The sequence below is a fragment of the Genypterus blacodes genome, unplaced genomic scaffold (genome assembly GCF_046128005.1).
Source record: "Genypterus blacodes isolate CSIRO-AG114 ecotype Tasmania unplaced genomic scaffold, CSIRO-AGI_Gbla_v1 ptg000245l_1, whole genome shotgun sequence".
Lineage (NCBI taxonomy): Eukaryota > Metazoa > Chordata > Actinopteri > Ophidiiformes > Ophidiidae > Genypterus > Genypterus blacodes.
In genome coordinates, this window is record NW_027467042.1 from 672,501 (window position 1) to 697,722 (window position 25,222).

Here is a 25,222-nt window from a genome sequence, read left to right on the forward strand (position 1 = left end):
CGATGAAGCAGAAGGTCGAAGGACGAAGGACGAAGGATGAAGGATGAAGGATGAAGGATGAAGGATGAAGGAAACGGGACTGCGTGCGTTTGTTATGGTAATGAAGACGTCTTTGTGTGTCGCTGGCTGTGCCGGGACGTTTTACTTTGAATTAGGTGATAAAAACCTTTTGCCTGATTTTTTTCTTTTTCCCTTATTTCGCCTACTGGGTATTAAATATTGTATGAGGAATGAAATGAGAGCCAATGACAGGTGTGCCAGAGTGGAAAGTAATTGGCTGCCATAATTCCCTGAGAAATCGTCCGTCTGAGAGAGAGAAGCTCAGCAATCTGCCGAGGTAAAATGAGTTCAGGAACTCCACAGAAGTTAATAATGTGTCACTATTCACATACATCGACACAATGAGCGACCGCAAAACTCTTCCACACTTTTAACTGTTCCCTTTTTAGAACCTTTACAGAGAGAAATCAACCATTTTCTGCCATTACATTTACATTTCGGGATCAAATTCCTGTGGGGTTTGACTTTGGGGAAGTGTTTTGTCCGGAATACACACCTGAAACATACTTCGGAGTGTGTTAAGCAGACAGACTGACCTGTGTATTGCAGCAAGACCAACAGCAGCCTCGTCTTCACCTCTGAGGAAGAACAAAAACAAACCATCATAAATAAAACAGTGAACATCCCTGAATCGGCTCACACACACACACTTTTTCCTTCCCAGTAACACTTGCTGTAAACTCAACCTGAACCCGTAAATCGGACCATAATGCATTGCAGCCGCTCTGCATTGTAAACAGCACCGATGCTAATTATGTAAATCGGAATTTGTGTTCAAAGTCGGAGCTGAGCCGGAGTTTAGGTGTATGTGTGTGTGTGTGTGTGTGTGTGTGTGTGTGTGTGTGTGTGTACATGTTCTCTATGCTTTCTTAGTCAATCTATGTGCCAAGTAATACAAATGAGACGGACCTAAATGAATCCTAAAGAATCAGGGGAATTGCGTAATGTGCAGCTCAGTAAATGGTTCCGTCTCGGCTCCAACTCTGATTTTCCCATTTATGCATCCCGGGATTGTTTCTGGATTCAAGTTAACCAAAAGAGCGACGTATTCATTGGTGTGGGACTGAAACTGAGGCTATTGTGTCTAACAAATACAATATAATGAGATGGTGCAGGGGAATGGGTCCATCTAATGTCCATCAACTCCCCAGACTTGTGTGTGTGCGTGTGTGTGTGCGTGCGTGCGTGCGTGCGTGCGTGCGTGCGTGCGTGCGTGTGTGTGCAGGCGCATACACGGACCTTCCACATATTTGGCAATGGTGTGTGTGAGGGCTTGAACGCTGCTGGGCAGGTTCCAGGGATCCTGCTTGACGTGGAGGCGGAGCTTCTTGGTGCAGTTCACCTTGGGCTCCATCTCCTGCTGAAACTCTGACAGAGGGAGAGAGAGGGAGAGAGAGAGAGAGAGAAAGAGAGAAACGCTGGGATCAATATGTGGCGCTGACATGGCAGAGGCACGCGAGAGAGTGTGAGTGTGTGTGTGTGTGTGTGTGTGTGTGCCAGTCTATGTCTTGCATTATTAAGTGCTGAAGGTGCAGAGTCATTTTCTTCTGGTCGGCTGATTTCCTATTATATTTGTTCTATTCTGTCTCTTTTCTCGCTCTACAATTGCCCCAAAATCCATTTTAAATCAATTCATGCAGTCTTATAAAGACTCCAAATGCTTTAAATACACCAAAATGTATTAAGACGATTATACAGTTGACCTAACAAAACAAGACAAAAGCTTCTTATGCTCCCATTTTGTCAGATTTAGGTCTGAATACATTTCTGGGGGTTGAGGAGTCTGAACACTTTCCTCTGTTTCCCTCCTCTTTGATAGAACAGAAGCGTTCAGTCAGCGTGGATCACAGCTCGCTGGTTTAATAATAACCTGAAACCCAACGATGTCATGTCACCGCTCACAAAAACCCAAACAGAGAAGTGCACGTATTGAAGTTTGAGACGAGCGCGAAGAGGAGATCTGATCTGAAACGAGCATGCGCACCTGACCAGAGAACCGTGGACCGGGTGGTGTGTGTGCTGACATGTGTGTGAGAGGCAGCGTGAGATCAGATGCAGGGATGCTCCACTTTTCTGATAATCCTATGTTCTGTTATCAACCACGCACATTTCTGGCATTGAGACAGAAACACTCTGATCAAGGCCCTCACTTCCTCCTGAGGGCACACACACACACACACACACTCACACATAAGCATAAGCCAGTTTTAGTTCGAGCATATCTTTGAGTAGACGAGCGAGAGAGTGTGCGTGTGTGTTTATGTTTGTGTGTGTGTATGTGTGTGTGTGTGTGTGTGTGTAAAATGGGTCAGACTGTTTTGACACTGCTTAGCAAAATATACAGAATAATTGCGTAATGCTTTTTGTTTCACATTCAAGGACAATAAGAAGAAAAAAATTGCAAACTTTGATATCAAATCTCCTGAGTCGGAAAATATGCAAAGTCTGGGAAACTGGGACCTGGGATTTACAAGAACAAACAAACTTGTAGCTTAATAAAGTGGCGTTTTTCTATCTCATCCTCAAAAAGTGCTGAGTCGTGGAAACACAGCTTCATCTCACACAGTAAGCAAGTTTATTTTGGTGCTGCATGTTTGTCTTTACTGCTAAGTTTCAATATTTAGCTGTGAGGGATAAAATGAAACAATAAAGCTGCTGCGACGAAAAAACAGTCCACACACACACACACACACACATCTGTACGCATGCACCCGAGCCGCAGCAGGAAGTCGCAGCCCCAGATGTGCGTGCGGCTGTGGCGTTTTCCCTACGCGCCCTGTTTTCTCTCCGCGTTTCGGATTTCTTTTGCGGATTATCCTCCTTCCCTGAATCCCGCTGTGAAGCCCGGAGCTGCACCCTAACAAAAACACACTCATCGCCGGAGGGGGAAAGAGAGAGGGAAAGAGAGGGAGAGAGGGAGAGAGGGAGAGAGAGAGAGAGAGAGAGGAGAGAGAGAAAGAGAGAGAGAGAGGGAGAGAAAGAGAGAGAACTATCTGAACAGGGATTTACTTTGTGATGGGTGAGGAATTTTGGGACTTGTTTGGCTTTGACTTATTGGACGCGCTGTGTAAATCGGAAAACCGACTGAGGCAGATGGAAGTCAGAGTGAGGAGGAATCAGTGTGACCGGAGGCCGGAGAGGTTTTTACCTTGCAATCCTCGGCCGGGTGTGAAGCACTTGGTCTGCTCGAACGCCCGAGCCACCACCGCTCCTCTCAGCATGCTGCTGATGGAATCCACCTAAGAATAGAGACACACACACACACACACAGGGGTGATTTCCCAAATTATATGGAGGGAAGCAAAAACGGCTGCCTACACACTCAACCAGCACCTGCCACACACACACACACACACACACGCACACACACACACACACACACACACACACACACACAGAGCCCTGGTGGATACAGTTTGCAGAGCAGTATGTAAACAAAGCTGCTCTACAGTAAAACAAACGACAGGAAACGCTGCAAAACTGCCGAGGCAGCACAGCGGGTTTGTGTCCCGCTATTCCACTGCGGATGGAGACACACTCGTAAAACTTCTCCTCCGTGTGTGTGTATGTGTGTGTATGCATGCGTGGTTAGATAGGCTCAAAGGGTTAACTTTCCTTCCTATGTGAGGGTTGTGACTTGCAAAGCTAAAGAGGGAAACTGACCCAGATTAGACATGAAATATGTGTGTGTGTGTGTGCGTGTGTGTAATTTGAGGCTTTTATTCAATTTTACCACATTGTAAGCAAATATAAAGTCAAGACAACATGAGGCACGTTTCTATCCTCCTCCATGCGTGTCACTCCGACCAACGCCTCCATGGAAACCAACACCTACACTGATTGACACATCTATACTCGCGGCTCTATGACCCACCTGGCTGAAAAGGTGCTCAAGGAAACTGTGGAGCTTCTTCTGCTTGTCGTGGGAGAGCCACACGCTGGAGGGCATCTCATCTCCTGGAACCATCAGAAACACAGATATGAAGATAGACACACACACACAAGCACACACAACGTATCCATCAGTAAATAAGAGTTTGTTTGTACCTGAGTCCATCTCGTCGCTGTGCACGTAGGAGCTACAGTGGCTGCTGCAGATGCTGGTGAACGAGGCGATGGAGTTTCTGTTGCTGTTGCAGTCGCTGGGGAGAAACGAAAAACACGTTTGAATCATCTCACGTCTCTGTTTTGCGTCTCAATCTGCCCGTCGGTTGTGGCGTCTCACCTGTAGGAGTCTCTGTTGCTGATGGTGTCGTGCCCCGAGTCCTCCTGCTCGTCTCCGGCCACGTTGAAGCACACCTTCTTCCCGTTCCTCTCGCCTCGCTCGCCCTCGTTCTCGGCCGATATGTAGCTCTCGGGGGTCCTGACCTCTGAAGCCGGCGGGTGAGTGATGGAGGACAGCAGGCTGATGTGGGGACGAGAGGAAGGAGACAGAGACAGAGACAGTTATGCTTTGATCTAACGTGATACGAGTGCGTGGGGTTAAATCAGCTGACTGAGCCGAGCCCAAACAAAAAACAAGGAATATTTGCGGCGCCGCTTCCGCCCGATGCTTACAGATCTGCATCATATTAATAGTTTCAAACACTCAGTGGGGTGCAGCTGTGTCAACACGCCGCCGTGACACACTGCAACGTCCTATCAGAGGAGCAGGAAGAGGCTGTTAGGGATATTTTCACAGCAAACACATGGTGGCATTTAAAGCCAAACTCCAATAAAGAGCGAGATTTGGACTTTTTCTGATCTCTCTCCACACACACACACACACAGGCTGACACGCGATGTCTGTTCAGATTTCGGCCTTATTTTAATTTGCGTCCGCTTACATTTTCCATTATGTCATCAGATAGGCAGCATCAAAGCGTCTCTGCTGCTCGGATCAGAATCAAACAAGCGCTCCCCCTGATAGATTCTGATCCGTCATTTTTAAGCACCTCTCTCCTCTCATTCCTCTCTCCCTCTTCCTCCCCCCCTTTCCCATCCATTCACAGCCCACAGGGATGCCCCTCATTATGGGCCCGCTCCAGGAGCCGCCACAATGCCCCCCCGCTCTGAGGCCGAGCTCCGAGTGGCATTCCATCGCCATGGAGAGGCTCTGCGGGCTTGACGATTGGCTGTGGGTTCGTAAGGAAACGAGCACAGTTTGGGGGGCCTCCATTGGGGGGGGGGGGGGAGCGGGGGGAGCGGAATAACAATGACGGGATCAGAGTGAGGAAGGGTGTACAGAGGGAGAGAGAGAGAGAGAGAGAGAGAGAGAGAGAGGGGGCAAACTCCGAGCAATCCCACAGATCTCTTAATCTCTCGCATGAATCTCCTTAATCCACTTCGACACATTTAACTATTATCCATCAATCCTCTTCCTGGCGTCTGTAAGTGCATCTGCATTACAAAGCTCCACATCACTCCGCTTCCTAATGGGAATATTTGCATTTCCCTTTCATCCGCCTCAAAAGGTAAACACACCGGCGTTCCCCCGCGGAGCCAGTTAGGACATCGTTAAGACAACGCAGAAAACTAGGACGGGAGTGTAAAAGGGCGAGGAGGTTGGAATGGAGGGCAGGTCGCACGGCGGAGGAGGGAAGGAACGCCACGGAACAGCTGTGACTCCTTCTGCTGAGGCCCCGGAGACAAACAGGTCAACAGGTCGGACGCTTCCAAGAAATTATGTAATATGGTCCTCTGTTGACTTGTTATTGTTTCCTAAAGCGCACAGAGGATATGCTGCTAACTTCCACTGAATGTACCGGCGACTTTCCCACCGCTCCAGGTCGGGCTGGGAATGTGTGTGTCGGTGTGTGTGTGTGTGTGTGTGTGTGTGTGTGAGAAAGAGAGAAAGAGAGAGAGAGAGAGGGAACAAAGCGAGGTCGACACACCTGCAGGGGTCAGGACCAACTGCCAGCATTAGTGCCAATGTTTCTTCTTCCAGTGTGTGTGTGTGTGTGTGTGTGTGTGTGTGTGTGTGTGTGTGTGTGTGTGAGAGCAGATAGCAGCTGTGCCAAAGGTCATCAGTCCCTCCCTGCCGCGTGTCTTTGACCGCTGGATGCATGAGGCTTCACTAATTGGCATTGAGGAGTAACATGATGGAATCGTGTCCAGGCTCCGTCATTAAGACTCGCCGCCGCCGCCGCCTCGCCTCATTATCACACCGCTGAGATGACGGCACCGCTTCATCTGCTTACTTTTTAATGTCATTCCCAAAAATGCTGCATGAGCGCAGACACGGGGGGTCTAATGAGGGAATGGATCAGACGAAGAGCCTGATTGATACACACGCTCATAACACACATTCATTACATCAGCTGTACCAAACTCCTGCAGGCAGGCGGAGGGGGAGTTTGAAAGAGAGCAGAAGTGTGTGTGTGTGTGTGTGTGTGTGTGTGTGAGAATGGCATTTCTGGAGGGTGCTTGGCTCAATGAGACGCAGCGCTCCAGTTCATTCAGATTGTATTTCCTGTTTTGAGAGGAAACGAAAGGAAATGGAGCTGTGTTTCCTCATTTCCTGTCTGCAGCGTACAAACAATGGAACCGCCCAGAACCGCCCAGAACCGCCTAGCACAGACCGCTCAACCAGGAGAGGATTAGATCTAACCCAGACATGTTGCATGGCCACAAAAATGAAGAATGAGTGCAGATGTTAATGTCTCTCTCTCTCTCTCTTCCTCCCTCACGCTGACACACACACACACTCACTCGTGAATATGGCCTCCGTGCGTCTCCATCTCCTTGACAACGGTGGTGAGCTTGTAGAGGAGCTTCTGGTAGGCGTCCAGCGTGAGCAGGTCGTCCTCTCGCAGCAGGAAGCGAAGGCCGTGTCCCTCCGTCCTGCCCAGGCTGTGACCCGACGGGGCGGCCATGGTGGTGATGGTGTGCTGGACGTTCACCGTGGGGTTCAGCTTACCTGCAGAGGGGGAGGGGGGAGGGGGACACACAAAGAGAAGTCAACGCTGAAGAAGAGGTAGACGAAGACGCATCTCTCTCCACCCCGTCCTCGCCCCACCTTGGTCCACACTCCCGCGTCCTCCCTTCTCCAGCGTGTTCTTCCTGTTGTCCAGCTGCACTCCGAAGGCGCTGCCCAGGGAGGTGGTGGTCTTGGGGTAGGAGACCTCCATCACGTTGACGTGGCAGTTGGTGGGGCAGAAGTCGCTGCTGTGGAGGGGCGACACCTTGGCCTTGGCCTGCTTGAACGTGGGCCACGCTCGGTTCTTCAGCACCCGGGAGAACTGGAAGAAAAGATTCCAGGAGAGACTCGTTACATCCCCTCCTCCTCTTCCTCCTCCTCCAATGCTTCACTTTAATCAAAGATCCAAAGCAGAAGCATAACACGGCCATTGCTCTCACACACATGAGGAACTCCAGACCCCAGTGTGAGCGTTTATCAGCTCTCTCCTGATGTGAACAGCATGGCAGAGTGTATTATCATGTCGTAGAATCGGACGATGCGATGGCGTGAGTGGAGATGATGCTACGCTCCGGGGTTTGTGACATCAGCGTCCTCCGGAGAGAAACGCTCATGGTTCTGATTTGCTGCAGGAGATCGGTCAACACGCGAAGAAGCTATCGCATTACGCTTTGTGAGGCAAACCCAGTGTCGCTTGAGTGGAGAAAGTTCTTTCAAAACGTGTTCACGCTGCAATACCTCCACCCGGGCCAGCAGGACGTCCAGAATCCTGAACCCTGATCCCTCCTCCTCCTCCTCCTCGCACTCTCCTTGAACCCCCTGTCACTGGGGCCTCCATCCGGTCTCGTGGATGCGGAGGAGCGGAGGAGAACGCGGCGATGGGCTCGGATCAATCTGTAAGGGCCGCGCGAGGCTGATGTATACGTAACCAGGGGCGACTCAAACCAAAACATTTCTCCCCCCTCGCTTATCTTTGGAAACGTGGAGTGTGTGGAGTCCTGACCTTCTAACTGAGACCTCAGAGCGACATCACATCTTCTCCCGCTCTCTCTCTCTCGCCCCCCCCCCTCCTCTCTCTCTCTCTCTCTCTCTCTCCCTCTCTCTCCCTCTCTCTCGGGGCCTGAGGAGGAATGTGCCCGTGCAGGAGGGATCTTGCGCAACACGAGCTCTGGCTGTGGCTATTTATAAGCGGCGGGTAATCAATCCAAGGCCTCCGCTCTTAATGTCGAGTCAGATTTCTGCCTTTCGTCTTTGTCACGCAACACAGGGATGTTTTGGCCTATAGACACAAACACACACACACAGACGGAGGCAGATGTGTGTGTCTATAGGCTTTATCTTAATCGCCCGGCGAGCAGGAGAGCACACGCGATGTTGTCTTTGCGTAGATCGCTTTCAGGGTCAACGTGAGCTGATCATACACAATCGGTTCCTCGCCTATCGTGCTGTGACTCTTCCTGAGGGTGAGACGGGTTGAAGTGTGTGTCATTTACCTTTCTGTAGTTGGTGATCCGCCGGTTGATGTGCTCCACCCTCTCGCCGCACATGGCGCTGAAGCGTACCTGCAGCTCCTCGGGGATGACGTCGCAGCTGGAGCTCAACCTGCCGCACATCTGCACCAGCGTGTCGTCGTTGCGTGCGAGCGTCTCCAGGATCTGTGCGGGCAGGGACCAGAGAGGAAGAGGAAGAGGAGTGGTTTGTCAGAGTCAAATTTGCAGGGCGGGAATCAAACATGGAGCTGGTCGACCTTCCGACCTTATCGTTCCAGGTGTTCTTCATAAATCCCTGACTATATGATACGTCCCTGTGTGTGTGTTCCACTCTTGACTTGGGGAGAGTGGGAGGGAGAGAGGGAGAGAGGGAGAGAGGGAGAGAGAGAAATGGGAGCGCCGCCTTAATGAGATGCCCACTAGAGGACAGAGGGAAGCGGGGGAGGAAGTGTAGCAGCAGGAAGGAGGCTGAAGCTGAGGAGAAGTTGCAGCCCGATACTAAAATTCAACATCAGGCGGCTCCCAGAGGACACAGACACACACACACACACACACACACACTCTCTCACACACTCTATTGGGCCAGATGTTTGTAATAAGGCTAAAATTACTTCCATTTTGCAGGAGGAACAAACGCGTCGCAGAGGAAACGGGAAATCATTTCTATTTTTTGGGCGTTTCACTGAAAAATAAATAAACATTTCCGGGATTTGACCCGATTGATCAAAGCTAAGCAACCTGTCAGCAACACTTTAGGCTTTTATCTACATGACCAAGTGTGTGTTTCATCACAAACTCCAGAGACAACGACACGACGACATCATCAGCTGAGCAAATGTAAGAGGAAACGTGATAAAGGTCTCAGCTCCTTTGAGTCTTTGCGGTTTATCTACTGCTCCTCTGTCGTCGGGGGACAGACGGGAGCGTTGCCGTGGGTTTGTTTATGTCTTTGTTGTCCCCCCCCCCCCCCCTCATCAGGCTCAGAGGCGCGACACACTAACAGCACTATTCATCACCTGAGAGGTAATAAAACTCTCCCTCTTCCCTCCTTTCATCCGGGGTGGCGGCGGCGGCAGATGAAATAACGGCGGCGTGAAGTTGCAGCCGCCTTAAAGGGGAGGCAAACACGCCTCCATTAGGTTCTCACTTTGAGGTTTGATTGATCAGACGTGAACCGGCAACACCGACTCAATTGAAACGCACATTTTCTGGCTTTATACCTCAGAGGTTCGACGCTTGTTGATGTCAGATGGACGATGGAGGAATATAACTCTAAAAATGTGCGTTCAGATTTGTGCGTTTACCTTTGCGGTGAGGCTGAAGAAGCCTTTGGGCTCCACCATCTTCTCCAGCACGTGGCACTTGATCCCGGCCGTGCTGTCGTACTCGTACACCACGCCGTACTCCAGCTGGACGTTGTCGACCGTCAGACTCACGTGATCCTTCTTCCCGTCGATGATGGCGATGGTGTTGAACTTGTCCATCACCTCTGAGAACGAGAAGAGGCGAAGGAATGGTCAGCGAGAGAAACACCTGCCTGTCTCCTGCCCCGCACACACACACACACCAGACACACTTAATCCAGAAGGCCTCAAATCCACCGAGAAGACGAAGACTCCGCTCCTGGCTTTCGGTTCCTTCTTCCTCTGAAGATGATGAGCGGCACCGCAGGCATTAACTTAAACGGCCCCGATGTAAATGTGACGACTTAATATGGCAGTAAATTGGACTCTGGAGTCGTTTGCCATGGAGGAGAATTGTCTTCCTGTTTGACTTTCTAGCCAGGATCCATCAATCACACGGGGGGTTAACACCAGAGGAGGCCATTGTTGTCAGACTAACGTGCTCCAGATGAGAAGGTTAAGCGCCGCGTCTTACTTGTTACTGGCTGTGTGTGTGTGTGTGTGTGTGTGTGTGTGAGTGTGCGGTCACCTTCGACTTTACACTCAAAGCCATCTCCGTTCTCCTCGGCTATGGGCTTCTGGTTGATCTTCTGGTGGTCCTCCTGCGCGCTCTCACTGTTGTTGTAAACCCAGTTGATGGTGTCTTGCTGCGGAGGGGAGGAGAACGTAAAGATTGTGGGGAACAGGTAAGTAACATCTCTGTGGCAGGTGGGAGGGGGGCCGGGGGGTTTGATGGTGTGTGTGTTTGACTGATTGTGTGTCACGGTTGGGTGTGCGTTGAGTCGAGCCTTCATAAACATATGGAGACGCCACACTGGGTGAGACCGCCAAAGTGAACCCGTGCCAATCTCATCAAACCACTGTAGCGTGCCACACAGACTCATATGTGTGTGTGTGTGTGTGTGTGTGTGTGTGTCTGTGGAAGGTCTCGACTCTCCACACCCAAACCCACAGCGGGTTTCCTGCCAAGACCGCATGCTGTGCTTGCCTACTCGTTTGTGGTCTTCTAGTGTACGACCAAACACACACACACAAGGAGACATACAGTACATAATAAGGCAGAGAGAGAGAGAGAGAAAGGGCGAGTGAGAAAGAGAGAGAGAAAGAGAGAGAGAGGGCGTTCTCCCCACACCCCACCCTTGATGTAAACCAGATTTCCAGTTGTGTTGGATCCCTGTAGAGCTTCATTAAGTCTCCAATCCCAGCGGGGGGTCAATTACAAAGTATGTATATCTCCATGACAACACTACACACACTACACCCCACCAACGCCTCCACCTTCAACAGGTGGACTGAGCTCACTCTCTTCATTCCCACCGCTGACGGAGCTGAAGCAGAAGAACTCCTCCACACAGACACACACACACACACACACACACACACCACGTCTCCCCCGGCAGGCCCTCCCCTATAAGCCAAGGGGTCAGAGCGCCGGTCGAGCCAAAACTACTATTATTCCTGCGTAATGACCCGAGGAAGAAAGGAGAGAGGGAGAGAGAGGGAGAGAGAGAGGGAGATCAGAAATGCACAGGAAACGTGGCGAGGTCCTTCTGCCTCTCTTTCCATCCCTTTTCTCCCTTTCCTGTCCCCCCGTCTCTCACCTGTGTGGGCCTGCGGAACTTCCTGCACGCGGTGACGTGGGCGATGACGCTGGCGTGGCTCTCCTTGCTGACGTTGATGCCGTTCACCTTGATGATGCACTGGCCAGGGTGGAGGCCGGCGATGGCTGCCACCGTGCCTGAGAGAGAGAGAGAGAGAGAGAGAGAGAGAGAGAGGGAGAGAGACAGAGAGGAAGAGGGGAATAGAAAAGAGGAAGAGAGACGTGGAATGAAGTTAGGATGAAACGAGGCGCATCCCGACAGAAAAAAAGCACCCGTCACGTCTTTCACATCCTGTGCACCAATTTGGATGAATAACGCTCCTTTTTTGTCTCGTATTTACAACTTGGTTTCCTGTTTTGGCAGCTCGGGAGGAGGAAGAAGAGGAGGGAAGCTGTTTATCCAGGGTAGAGTAGACGAGGGCCTCGCCGAGGGATGTGATCCAGAATTTAAGAGAGCTTCAAGGTTTACAGCTATCAGGGGGAAGAGGCAGACTAAATATTCCCCCGTTTAAGCACACACACACACACACACGCGCCTCGCATTATAATACGCGGCGCTGCCAGGAGCTGCATGAAGCAGTGTAGGGGTGGGGATGATGTAGCTGCACTTTATTGCCGTAACAACCTGGGGAAGTAAATAGAACAGAAGGCAGCTGACGTGCCGGCGTGCTGGAGCTGATGAAGGAGGAGAAGTCGCTCTGGAGTCAGACGGGGTTGTACTGCTGACACGAGGCAACTCAGCGGGTTCGTACAGGCTTTTGTGTTTCCATTAGAAGAAGAAGTGAGTCGTGGCAGAACAGGTAGGGAAGGAGAGAAGGTGGGAATTTGGGGAGAATGACATGGCAGCGTTGGAAACAGATTGTAAAGTGATGTGAGAAGCAGAAGCAGGAGATCAGCGTAAGCCCGTCTTTCTCTTCTATTACTCCGCCGGCTGTCTCCAATCTTTCTTTCCGTCTTTCTTCTCGCCTCTCTAATTGCTCTAACCTGCCCCTGTTCACACTACACACACACACATTCATACACACTCATCATTAGATCACCGCCCGCCGCCGTCGTCTCGTGGGATCAAAGCGTAGGAGCGAGCGACGGGTTCCCGCCCCCGTGGATGTACAGACACACACATTTTACACCGCAATCGCTTAAAGGAAAGAACAAGACCTAATTCCCCTCAGAACCGCCCGACAAGGCCGCGGATTCCTTTCCCATTTGTCTCCGTCTCTGGTCGGCCTTGACAGCGGCGTTACCTCGACACGTGAGGCGAGAGATGCGATTAGAACCTGACTAATCCCTGGTTTTGGCAGCTCGCTTTAACTAACCAGCTGAGCCACACGGAGAGAATGAGCGGGATAAAATTGGCCGCTCGCTGCCAAGTCACGCGCGCTCACGCTCGCGGCGAGGCCGCGGCGCCAGCTGCAGGCCAGCTGGGCCACGGCAACACGGAGGTGATAAGAGGTAAAGCTGAAGCATTTACAGGTGTCCTCTTACCTCTGCCAACAGCGTGGACCACCGAGGGACCGAAGCCACGGATCTGGAAGCCGAGCCCGTCGGCCGAGTCTGGGATCTTCACCGTCCTGAAGTGAGGAGGAAGCGCCGCATCAGATTCATGCATTAGACAGAAACAGATGAGTGGAGAGCAAACACGGTGGGTGTGACTCTGACTCACTCTCTGGGCTTGGTGCTGACCAGAACCCTGAGCGGTCCCTTGGTGTTGAAACACTGCCTGAGGAGGATCTCCACCTCCGAGAAGGGTCGGAGGAAAACCAGGTCTCCGTTTATGGCAAACAGCTTCTTCCCGGCTTCCAGACCGGCCATCTTTGGACGGGTAAAGGAAGTTCAGGGATACGAAACAGACCGCAGCAATCAAGCAAATACAAAATGTAAATTACGACGTGACAATGTGCGATTATGAAAACCTAGAATCAGACGGAAAAAAACACATTTTCTTTCATGTTGTTCTGAGAACGTTCCCGGTACAAGCAGAAGGAGGACATTCCCAGATTCCCAAAGGATTTCTATATATCACAAAGCCTAATGTGTGCATTCCCTCGCTCATGAGAGGCCGTTATCTGCCAGGGCACAGCTGGATCTTGTTTTGAAACTTTGCTATTCCAGACAGAATATTTAAATGCAAACACAGTTCTGCAGGCAATCCAGCGCCTCGCCTCCCATCGCCGCTCCGGGGCTGCGGGGAATTACGGGTCGTGCTCTGAGATTGATCACATCATTTCTTCGCAGATCAAAGTTGGAGAAAAATAAAGGAGAACTGGAAAAAACGCGGTGACTTTGAATGCGCCTGCGATTTCCGCCGCATCAGAGTCAATTAAAATAGAGTCTGGGGTCAAACCGTGAGAGGTTTATACGCTCGGTGACGGATGATCAAAGTCTCATTTAACAACAACGCCATCACAGCTTCACCGAGTTACATCCTGACAACAACAACATGAATGTTAAACTCATCAGAGCTCAAACGGTGTCTCCATTTCGCTGACAGTGTGGGAAAAAAAGTATTAGAAAGTCTACTTGGATGTGTATACTGTTTGTTTGTGTGTGTGTGTGTGTGTGAGAGTGTGTGTGAGAGTGTGTGCTCTCACTTCTGCCGGTGAGCCCTTCTCCACAGATTTGATGATGGGGCCTCGGTTCCTCTCTTCCAGGGTAAAGCCGTAGCCTCCATCACAGGGTCTTATCTGGGGAAAAAAAACAGCAAGTCTCCCTTCAGCAAAATCCCCCAGCCAGCAGAGCGAAGCGTTCTCTCTCACACACACACACACACACGCACACACACACCAATCACAAGCAGACACTGGTACAAACAGATAGCAGCAGCAGCAGTGGTGGGATTTTGCTCCCTCCTCTGAAATGAATGCTTACTAAGGTCTGAAATGGACTTTAGCAGAGTTCACCGCTGTGCCTCTTCCTTCTGATTTACAAAGGTAGCGTTGTACACGAATCAATCATTACGTCACCGATGATGAGGATCTCTGCAGGAACCCACCAGGAGAGACTTGGAGATGACGTTCTCCATTATTTTCAAGTCGTGCTTCATGGGCTTGTGTTTGGTGTTGGAGCCTTCCATCTCCTCGTCGGCGAAGAAGCGAAACAGCAGCGGCTCGTCTTTGAATTCGCTCTTTTCCAAAACTGTAACGTAACAGAGAGAGAGAGAGAGAAACATATCAGTGGAAGATGGATGAGTTGTGTGTGGTTTTCCATTGCCGGGGCCTTTTGATGCTTAATTGAAAACTTGAGACTTCAGAAGTTCAAACATGTCAACAAGACTTTGAGTCCTGGTGTCACGGTGCCATGGACGCACATGTGTCCCCCCACACACACACACACACACACACCATCACATCAGAGGGAGAAGTCGCTTCCGAGACTAAATATTGCTTTAGAATGAACCCCCGTCTCCACAGCAACAGCAGCCATTCACCAAGACCTCAACTTTTAAACTAGAAAAAAAAAGAAAACAGCCCTGAGGGGAAAAACAGAGTTTCCGTTAAACATTCCTTTACTTCAATCCCCTCAGAATCAGATACAGAGCCAGAGGTTTTAATAGCTGCTGCGTCGTCGTCGTCGGGGCCAAATAACACGCTGGCACGGATGAGAGAAATTAGGCTGAACGCTGTGGAAGTGAGAGGCCGTTATGTTCTGTGGACATGGCGGTCCTATGCTTACATCACGGCGGTACAAGGAGACACGCTGGGACTCACACTGCGCCTGTGATGTGGACTTTGGCTCACGGAGGCGCAGGAGGGGTTAAAAGGGACGAAAACGGTGCTTATAAACAAGTGGTAACCATGGCGACTGTCCGTTTGCAACGAAACTGACAAAACATCCAGACGGTGCCTGCCAAGTTCTCACAGTGAGAGCAAACCACGCGTGGAACCTGCAATTGGTCACTTTGTCACACACACACACACACACACACAAGTATGCACAAACTTAATAACAGTATATGTACGAACAGGGCCGCAGCCTTAACCACACACACACACACACACACAGAAATTCATTGACTGGGTTGGAAAAATGTTGTATTCCTGCAGTGTGTCAGAGGGATTAGGAGTAGAAATGGAAAGGGAACAGCGGCGGTGTTGTTGTTCTGCAGTCAGACGCCAAAACGGTCGTCTCCAAAGCATTCAGCTCTCATTTAGTCAATGATGGACGCTGCCTGTATTGTGAGCGGAGGAATCAGAACTCCATTGAAAGTTGCAGTACCGTGATGCATGAAGCCATTGTCGCAGAGCTCCACCCCCAAGATCAACGCCTCCTCCCTCGTCCTGCAGTCCCCCTGCACCAGACACACACAGAGAGAGAGAGAGACAGACAGACAGAAACAGCACAGGTTGTGTGTTAAGACAGCAGTTCAATGTTTCACTCCCTCCCTTCCTGTCCCACACAGCTCAATCACACACTCACACACAGACACACACACATCCCCAAATCACGACACCAGACTGCAACAGCTCTTGAAGTCCCCGCCGAAGAGCTGAGAGCTTTTCCTCTGACCTGGGTCAAACACATTCCAGCAGGCTAAAGCAGACAGACACACACACACACACACACACTAACACACACACACACACACACACACACACACACACACTCATGCGCTTAATAGGCGCGCGCACACGTGTAATGTCTGCCATTGATTCTGTGGTCACCATCTACATTTCATTTCTTTGTTGTCATCTTGGACACGACCATCAATCTGTCAGCCTCAGAGCTTTTGTGTCCGAGTCAATAAAGCGTCGCCGTCAAATCAATTCTGCTTTTGTGTTTCCTGTTGGGTTTCAGTGCGACGGCGAGGGGCTTTGTTGTCGCCGTCTCCTCTTTCTTTCTCTTTTCCCCACCTTCTTTCAATCTCTGCGTTTAATCTAAATGTGTTTTCAATATGAAGGGACACAAGCGGGAGTCGTTTAGAGGAAGAGGAGCCGGGGTCTTACCTGTGCGATGAGCCAATCTATCAGCTTGTTGGCCATCACCACTGATTTGTAGGTACGCAGATGGTAATCTTTATCCCTGGATGGACGTAAAGACAGAGTTCTTGGTTAGAAATTGGACGGAAACAAACTTCCAACCTGGAATATAACTGCAGTTCAGTGAATACAAATCCAGATTATGAACATGTTTATGATCATTTCTTGCTCTATTCAGACATAGAAGAGGACAAATGATGCCGTGGATTTTCAAGTATGAGCTGCGTCGTAAATCTAAGTGAGTTTCTGGCAGTCAGTGACGGCCAGAGCGTCCCCCCTCCCCCCTCGCCCCTTCCCCCCGTGAAGAGAGCGGGTAGCAGCTCCAGCAGTGTTTGGCCGCAGGGTGCCTCACGTCAGTCTGGCGTTTGCTGTTCTCAGTGTGACCACACAGGCCGACCCCTGCCCGAACCCAGACAACGCCGTCTGAAATGGAATCGTGACTTTCCCATGAAACACAGAGGGTGGGGACGCGTAGGGGGGGGGGGCTGAGGGGCAGGAAGGGAAAGTCCAGAAGCGACCACGCCGTCCACCACTTCAACCACGTGCAAACACTCGCTCCGATACACAAACCGCCGCACAAACATGCACGCACAAAGTCAAATCTCAGCAGTTTGTTTTCGACGTCGGGCCCCAAGACGGCAGGAAGACTCCCAGATTTCCGCCCCTCCATGGGACACTTGAGGCCGATTGGGGATGAAGTGGCGCACGGCGAGGCTGTCAGAGTGACGGATGGGGGGTCAACAGCGGTGGAGCAGGCGGGCCATATGTCCGGCATGAGGAGAAGCAGCGGAAAAGGTCAGAGAGGTGGAGAGGACTGGACCCAACGGTGAGGAAGGGGGGGGGGGGGAAAGGAAAGGAAGGAGGAGAGACGGCCTCGACGCTCAGGGAGGTTAATGGACGATTCAGGCAGTTTGCTGTTTTCAAAGCGTCCTGTTGAGTTTATGACACAGACGGTGCTGAAAGTTGTAGCTTTTAATGAAGCTGCTCCACCCGTCCGGATAGCTTGAAGTGATTTCCATAAGCCTGCATGAGCTCGGAGATTCCATCCGTCAGTGTGTTGCGAGAGTTTGTTGTGCGTTTCAAAAAGTAGGAAATCAGATCCCGCCGGAGAGGACGGACGGATTCACAGCTTTCTTGCGAGGAGAGCAGGGGATCAGGGGCCGTGTGGGGGAGTGTTGGGGGGCCGCATAGTGAACAGACCCCCTAACCTCGCCCCTCCTGCCCCCACACTTCATCTCTCTCGTTCCTGCCAGGAAATTCCACCTAATTAGGCAGGGACTGGTTGCTCCAATTAAACTCTGGCATTCCCAGGCCCTGGGATGTATTGTACTGGGGAGTGAGAACACGCTGAACAGATACGCCGGCGAACAAAAACACACAACTCCAGCATGAAGACAGATCCAGTGGCACATTAAAATTAGGAGGGAGGTTCATATTAACTCAACCTTAAAAGTGCAAATTGGAATGAAGAGCTGCTGCATCTCATTTGCATTTGGGTTCCGGTGGTTGTTTCATAGCGATAGAAGTGTTTCTGCTTCAGCATATTCACCATAAATACCAGCAATAATGACACTTTGACACAGGCGGATTAGCAGCGTAACACACAGGACACACACACACTCGGATTTCTGCAGTGAGGACCTGAAGGAAACCTTGCTCATCTCCAGAGATCAAAGCGAGCGAGTTGAATAATTGGAATCAATATTTGATTTCACAGCAGCGCTCTGTGTCGGGGCCTTTCACAGCTCAGGATCAATACCATGTTCAGTCGAGCTCAGTCAAACGTTCAGGCCCTTTATTGTACATATATATATTCAATCAGATGATTAGATTTATAATGGAATACTTCAGCGTCTTGTTGGTGTTCTTAATGCCCAAACGCGCCAATTTGACGACAGGCTGAACGAAAGCCGAAACTAACGACCTGCTCAAAGGCACAAAGGCGCTGGGTGTCATGCCGGCGGTTATCTGCGCTCCTTAAAGGGCCCAGGCTGCTTGTTCACGTCACGCGACAGATTCGGCTTCTCGTCGGCCCACATCTGCGCGCCGGCAGATAAGCGCCTGCTCGACTCTGTCACCCCGAGAAGCCGCTGCACTCCATCACCGCCTGTGCCAGCGCCTCTTTCAAAACAATGAGCTCATAGTTCAACCTCCACGTTCCCTCTCTTCCACTCTGCTCGCTCCAACTTTGCGGTGGATCTATTTTTAGAGCGGGGCGAGGGGGGCAGGGGGGGGTGGGCCAGATGCTGAGCTGCCTGAGCCCCACCTGGCTCGTAACGGGGGCCGTGAGGGAGCGCGGCGACCTACCTGATGACAGGAGTGAAGAGGCTGTGAAGACGGCAGAAGAGCCTGACGCCCTGAGGAAACAAAAGCAGGAGAGACGTTAAGAATTTGGGTCGTTTCCATCTGGAGGAACTCACTCCACTCAAACTCCTCCCGCGGCGAGCGTTTACCTTGGCTATGACGTCTTGCATGTCGCTCCTGGGGTGGTAGGTGCCGTCGTCGTAGCGAAAGCGGTACAGCACCGGCTCGGGTTTGAACTGGTGCTTGTCCGTGACTGAAAATGCGCGAAAGAAGTATTGACATTTAAATGAGTGTGTTGTCGCAAAAAGTCTAAGAGCTCTCAGAAGCGTGACTCCAGACTCCAGACACTTCCTGCCCGCTCTGCATCTTCAGCTGAGGCCATGTAGGCTCCGTTCAGGCGTTTTATGAAAATGTATTCTGCCTTTTTTTCTTCTTACGGCGCTGTGAGAGCTCTTAAAACTTCTGAGTTATTCCTCTCTGTCGGGGGGGAAAGCGCTAAAGCTCAATCTCATTTCTCTGCAAGGAAGCAATAAAGCACCGCCGGCTGATTTAAGATACAAATTGGCGACGGGCCCTCAACTCTTTTGAGGAAAGAATACATCCAGCGCCGTACTTTCAATGCACCGTTTACTTTGAATGGGGACGGCCTCAGCCAGCTTAAGTCTCGTCCGCAAAACACACACAGTGCACGTGTTGGACAAAGCTACAGAACAGCCACTGAGTAAATATTACACAAACACCACGGCAAGAAGAGATTAATATTTATAATCCCTAAACTAAACATCGTGTCAGGCGAGTGTTTAAACGGGATGAATGCTAAGTCTTGGTGGAGACAGCTGTGGATACAACCCAAGGCTGCGACCGGGGGAGAGAAACTGTTGTTGCGTTGAGTGAGGAAACATTTATTATACATGGCGGGAGACGAGGTCGTGCGAAGTCGGATGCAAAGTGCTTCGGCTTGTTGAGATACGGGAGAGAGAGGAGCAACAAAGCAGATGGAGGACGAGGATGAGGAGGAGGAGGAGGAGGAGGAGGAGGAGGAGAGAGAGGTGGCGAGGACGCACCGTGGTGGATGATGCCGTTCTCCAGCAGAGCCTGTCCGAGGTGAACGCCTTCCTCCGGGTTTCCGGTCTCGTCGATTTCCATCAGCCAGGACACAAACTCACTGGAGACGGGAGAAACATTAAAACAATATAAGACCGAGAAATGTAGCGGAGTCGACACTTTCCTCTCTCAAAGTTTGTCAGTAAGCAATGAATTCAACCCCCTGAAATAATGACGAGTGGCACACAAAACTCTCCTTTACAAGACGGAATATTTACTCTTAATTGACTGGAGCAGCAAACAGGAGAGGCGTGATTCATTTCCAGCAGGGGGTCGTATCCGTTTGCTCAAACAACCGGCAAGCTTAACTTGAGTCTGCTTTGTCTGTCTCAAAGATTATTTATTTTGGCAGTAGAATATAAAACTGGCAATTGCAAAATTGTTTAATTGCGTCTCGGGAAATTCTCAGATGGAAAGGCGAGATCGTTTCCATCTCCCCGCGTCATTAACGAGCGGGAAAGAGGAAACAAACACGACCGCCACTGGCATAAAAAGCACAGCAGCCGATCCTCTGATGACCCAAATGGGCTTAAATGGGATAATTCTCTATAATTCAGCCTCTCAGACAGACAGGTAGAGAGAAAGAGAGAGAGAGAAGAGTGAAAGTTTGGAATACAGAGAGCAGCAGCAGCGGCATATCTCATTACATCCTTGATGTCCTCTCCGCCCGCAAAAGCCAAACAAACACAGCCAGCGGCACCGTCGGAATTCTGCGGGAATTCACTCCCAGGCCACGACGGAAGCGGACGGGCGAGGCGGCGGAGCCAGCGGGAGAACCGCGAGCAACGCCTGGCCAACACACACCGACACCTCCTTCCTCTCTCCGACCAGAAGCTTACACTCTCTGCCACCCATCCCTGACGTGGGCTCTCTCCACAGCGGGACCACAGGGGGAAAAACACAAGCCCGGAACGATGTCAATTTGTCAACCTCCGTCCAGAGAAAACACCCTGAACGTTTGGGCCGCATAGTTCTCACGGCCTTAGGCAGATTCAGGTCACTTGTGCAGTAAACAGTTTCAAGCTAGTTGGAGTTCAGCAGGGAACAATGTTGGGTACCTTAATAGTTTCAACAAACACATCAATATGCATAACATGGCTGTAGTTTCTGCTTTCTTTTAATATTTGCTGTTATCTAGAGGAGTCTGACACAGAATCAGACCTTTCTTATCTGTTTGTTTGGGCTAAAACGGTACAAAAAACTTTAATTCAACTTTTAAAACAAAAACATTGAATCCCAAACAATATTTCATACAAATCCAGAAGTGTTTATGTTGTGGATTTTGTTAGATGTATCCTCTATCTGTGTTCATTGATTCATTAAGGTCATGTCTAGAGGAGGAGAAAGGCCTTCCTAACACAAATATGACCCTCTCCCCAGATGTATTAAAGGAGCATTCAGCAGCATCCATCACAACAAGGATCAGATCTATATGGAATATGCACAACACTTTTGCTTTTGTGTTTACTCCTCGTCCAGGGCGGCACAATAACAGCCAGATGGGGGCGGCTGCCACGTGCATTCTCTGTGATGAATTACACAGTTTCAGCACTGGAACCACAAATACGATTCTAGCATTTAAATGGGAGGAGATCAAGACCCAGAAATAGCCCTGTGGCTTTTTGAGAAATCAAAAAAGAGAAAGGGGAGGCGTGGAAAGGGGAATAAAGGAAACACATTTCACAATGGAGGGAGTGGGCTCGCTCAAAGCCAGAGGCAATCTGGCTTTCATCAGAGGCATGCCACGCTGGTTCCAATTCACCAGCGACGCCCACACGTAATCATTTTGAAACTCATCTGCGACGGGGGAAAAAAATACTGAGGGGCTTCAAATGTCTTTTCATCCACAAGTGGTCATCCAGGTGTTAGATAAGTGCTGCGAGGAGGAGGAGGAGGAGGAGGGAGAGACTTTCTTACAGGTTTCTTCCCTGAGCTGCTTTCTCACTATACCATCGCTTCAGAATTAACAAGGAGCCCACATATGACCACGTTTGATCCTTTTAATCTTTGCAAACTGACAGATCCATTCCGCCTCCAAACCGCCCAGGGATTTGGTGTTGTCTGCACGGACCAAAGGAGAAAGTAGCTCCTCGTTCCAAACCGCTGTGTGATGTAACTCGGCCACAACTATGTCCTACAGGACTTTCTGGGTTGTTGTTTTTTTTTCTCCCTGTGCTTTTTAAAAATAACAGGGATCTTGTCTGTTTAACATCGAGCCTTTTCAATGTGATGATTACCAGTCAGAGCAGCTCTATAAAACTGGAAACCAAATGGAAAACATGGGTCATTCTAAAACAAAATAGGGTGTTTACAGGGAGAATTTGTATCAAATTAAGATACCAGCAGAGTTAGAATAACAACAAATTGAATTTTCTTGTGACTTAAATACAATCACATACATTCTCCCATCCTTACAAGGTTACAAGGATGAATATAGCGGGTATTGCTTTCTGACCCTGCTTTGTTTCAAGCTATATGGTTTAATAATGTGAAAAGCAGATGATGGTGAATGGAGATGGAGTACAAGGGTGAGGCTTGTTGAAAGTGAAGAATGGACGGGAGAATTGGGGTCTGTGTTCCCTCCCCGGCTTGGGAGAGCGCAGAGGTGGGATATCCCATCAGGATTTACTGCGGTGCTTTCAGGCGGTCGCTTTCAGGCTGGATCTAAAGAGCATTACATCACAGCAGGGAGTCTGAGGATCAGGTGCTTTGGGACGTTAAAACCAGAAACAGGCACTCCAGTACAGCAGTGATTGCAGTTAGCAGGCTGTCCTCTCCTATTGCCTCATTTGGGAAGAGAACTCTTTAATCTGCTTCTTTTCCGGGGCAGGATTAAAGATTCAAATGTTCCTTATTAATTTGCTTTAGTGATCTGAGAGCGAGACGTCGACGATGCGACTCTTAAGACTAAAGCAAACTACAGAAACGGGGGCATAAACTTACTTGACACACACACACACACACACACACACACACACACACACACACACACACACACACACACACACACACACACACACACACACACACACACACACACACACACACACACACACACACACACACACACACAGCTGTCCTCTGCCATAACATAACGTGTCTCGTACGGTCGTAACCTCCCTGATTCCTCCCCAGAGAGCTCATGGCGATCTAACGTGGCGAAGGAGAGAGTAACCAGAGGGCGGAGCCACACGGGGGGGTTGGGGGGGAGCTCCGCCTCTGATTTATGAGCGGCCTTCAATGGCCGAGCCGTCCCGGGAGGACTCACCAATAATCCTTAAATAAGATTCATGGACAAATCTGTCCGAGCTTGATTTTCCCATGACTGAGGCTGCAGATACACATAACACACACACACACACACAGAGCGCCGGTGTCTTCTCCCGCACAGCTGTCAGCAGAAATTCATGCAGAAGAAGAAGGAGGAGGAGGAGGAGGAGGAGGAGAATGCAAATGTGTAGGAAGAAACTGGATTCAGGTGCTCCGGGCACCGCCCACATACAGATTGAGAACCTCTACGTCTGTCTGTCTGTCTGGTCAAGCGTGTGTTTGTGTGTGTGTGTGTGTGTGTGTGTGTGTGTGTGTGTGTGTGTGTGTTTGTGTGTGTGTGCGGGGGCTTTACCTTCCCAGGAAGCACTTGGGGAAGGTGGTGAGCTTGCGCTTGCGGTCTTTAATGAGGTTTCCTTTGGTCATGAGGTGATAGAGCTTCTCTCCCTTCTCTGACACCATCACCCAGGTGTCCTGCTCCATGCCCAGACGCAGGCCTGCAGCAGACAACCAAGAACAGCCTAAGAACCTGCCAGTCAGCTCTCAGGGCTTAATGTATTGTTGATGTATGTATACGAGACAATGCACATTAATCAACATTCAAATGTGTCAGGAGTGAATTTCCTCTGCAGGGAATGTTAAAATGTCTCCACCTGCAAACACAAACAGTCTCATACATAACACACACACACACACACACACACACACACACACACACACACACACACACACACACACACACACACACACACACACACACACACACACACACACACACACACTATGGTTGATTACCTCTGTTCTCCTCTCACTCCCAGACACACTACCCACACACCAATCAGAGTTGAGAATTATTCACTTTTTAAAATCATTTCAGAATCCCTCAGGTGAAGCTGCTTTGTGCCGCCTTTCACCAACGCCCCATGTTTTATTCAGAGCAGATGTTGAATAGAGAGGAAATATATAGAAACCAAATGATTTACTCTCACTCGCTGCAGTAAAAGTTAACCACCTCCTCCCCTCTCCCCCTCCCCTCTCTCCCCCCTCCCTTCCAGAGTTCCTGCTTACTTTTCCTGCGCTCCCTCTCTTTCATAATGGCCTCCAGCCACTCCTGCTTCTCCTCCGGGGTCTTGGCCATGCAGACGAACCACTTGTTCTTTGCCGTGTTGTGTATCTTCCAGCCGTTGTTCACGATGTTCCCGCTGCTGTGGTAGTCAGCTGCAAGGCACACACACACACACACACGCGCACACACACACACACACACACACACACACACACACACACACACACACACACACACACACACACACACACACACACACACACACACACACACACACACACACACACACACACACACACACAATCCTGAGTGAGTCCACCGTGTTATAAAGCCTTCTTTCCTCGCCAAGAGGGGAGCGGAACGGCACAAATCCGCTGTCTTAACTCGTCGTGGCTCGGAGCGTCTTGTTCCCGTTTGACGGCGAGGCCCATCAATCAGCGGCCGCACTGATCATGACATCGTACGCAGAGTAAACACAGTTGTTAGGGAGGCTGGATCTGCAGTAAACGAGTTTTTACCGCATGAAACGCAGAGGCACGGCTGCAGTGGATGCAAACAAAACCAAACAATGCGCGGCTCATTCAGGAAAGACGGGGAGACCGGATCAGATATTCCGATTCATACAGGCTTTCTCCCACTATTGTGCATTGTCTTCTCCTTCATACACACCCTCAAGCACCAAACTACAGAGAATAACGCATTCAACCTCTGTGCAAAGTCTCGCTCTGGCTCATTTTTCACCCCCAGCGCCGCCATTAGCAGCATAACAGAGCTCTAGCGGCCCTCGTAGGCTCTTTATTGAGCGCTTTATCGATTATCACCGCTCTGCTTCAGCGAGATAAACGAGGGGCCGCGCTCGCAGAGAGAGATGTCAGATCCATCAGGGATATTTACTACAGACTCCTCGGGATGCTCACTCACAGCTGACGGCGACTGGAGATTCACCGCCCAGAACCTCAAAGGAAGATGAATTGGGAAAACCTGGGATGAATGGGAATGAAACTCTAGGGGGCGCTCTGTCAGTAGCAAAGCATTCAAATCATCAGTTATAATC

General features: G+C 50.3%; 1 protein-coding gene across 1 annotated transcript in view; it reads right to left on the reverse strand.

Moving 5' to 3' along the window:
* prex2 (phosphatidylinositol-3,4,5-trisphosphate-dependent Rac exchange factor 2) overlaps positions 1–25,222 on the reverse strand; it is a 53,058-nt gene that overhangs the window by 18,749 nt on the left and 9,087 nt on the right. The window contains exons 8-30 of the mRNA XM_076171305.1: positions 24,171–24,320; positions 23,458–23,599; positions 19,796–19,896; positions 18,881–18,984; positions 18,735–18,784; positions 16,395–16,470; positions 15,667–15,739; positions 14,444–14,586; positions 14,043–14,135; positions 13,115–13,263; positions 12,937–13,022; positions 11,453–11,589; positions 10,381–10,498; positions 9,753–9,937; positions 8,452–8,613; positions 7,058–7,280; positions 6,751–6,958; positions 4,286–4,465; positions 4,108–4,202; positions 3,935–4,017; positions 3,209–3,299; positions 1,300–1,428; positions 597–638 (exon numbers count right to left, since the gene is read on the reverse strand). Coding sequence (XP_076027420.1) covers positions 597–638; positions 1,300–1,428; positions 3,209–3,299; positions 3,935–4,017; positions 4,108–4,202; positions 4,286–4,465; positions 6,751–6,958; positions 7,058–7,280; positions 8,452–8,613; positions 9,753–9,937; positions 10,381–10,498; positions 11,453–11,589; positions 12,937–13,022; positions 13,115–13,263; positions 14,043–14,135; positions 14,444–14,586; positions 15,667–15,739; positions 16,395–16,470; positions 18,735–18,784; positions 18,881–18,984; positions 19,796–19,896; positions 23,458–23,599; positions 24,171–24,320 — 2,820 coding nt within the window. The remainder of the gene's footprint in view (positions 1–596; positions 639–1,299; positions 1,429–3,208; positions 3,300–3,934; positions 4,018–4,107; positions 4,203–4,285; positions 4,466–6,750; positions 6,959–7,057; positions 7,281–8,451; positions 8,614–9,752; positions 9,938–10,380; positions 10,499–11,452; positions 11,590–12,936; positions 13,023–13,114; positions 13,264–14,042; positions 14,136–14,443; positions 14,587–15,666; positions 15,740–16,394; positions 16,471–18,734; positions 18,785–18,880; positions 18,985–19,795; positions 19,897–23,457; positions 23,600–24,170; positions 24,321–25,222) is intronic.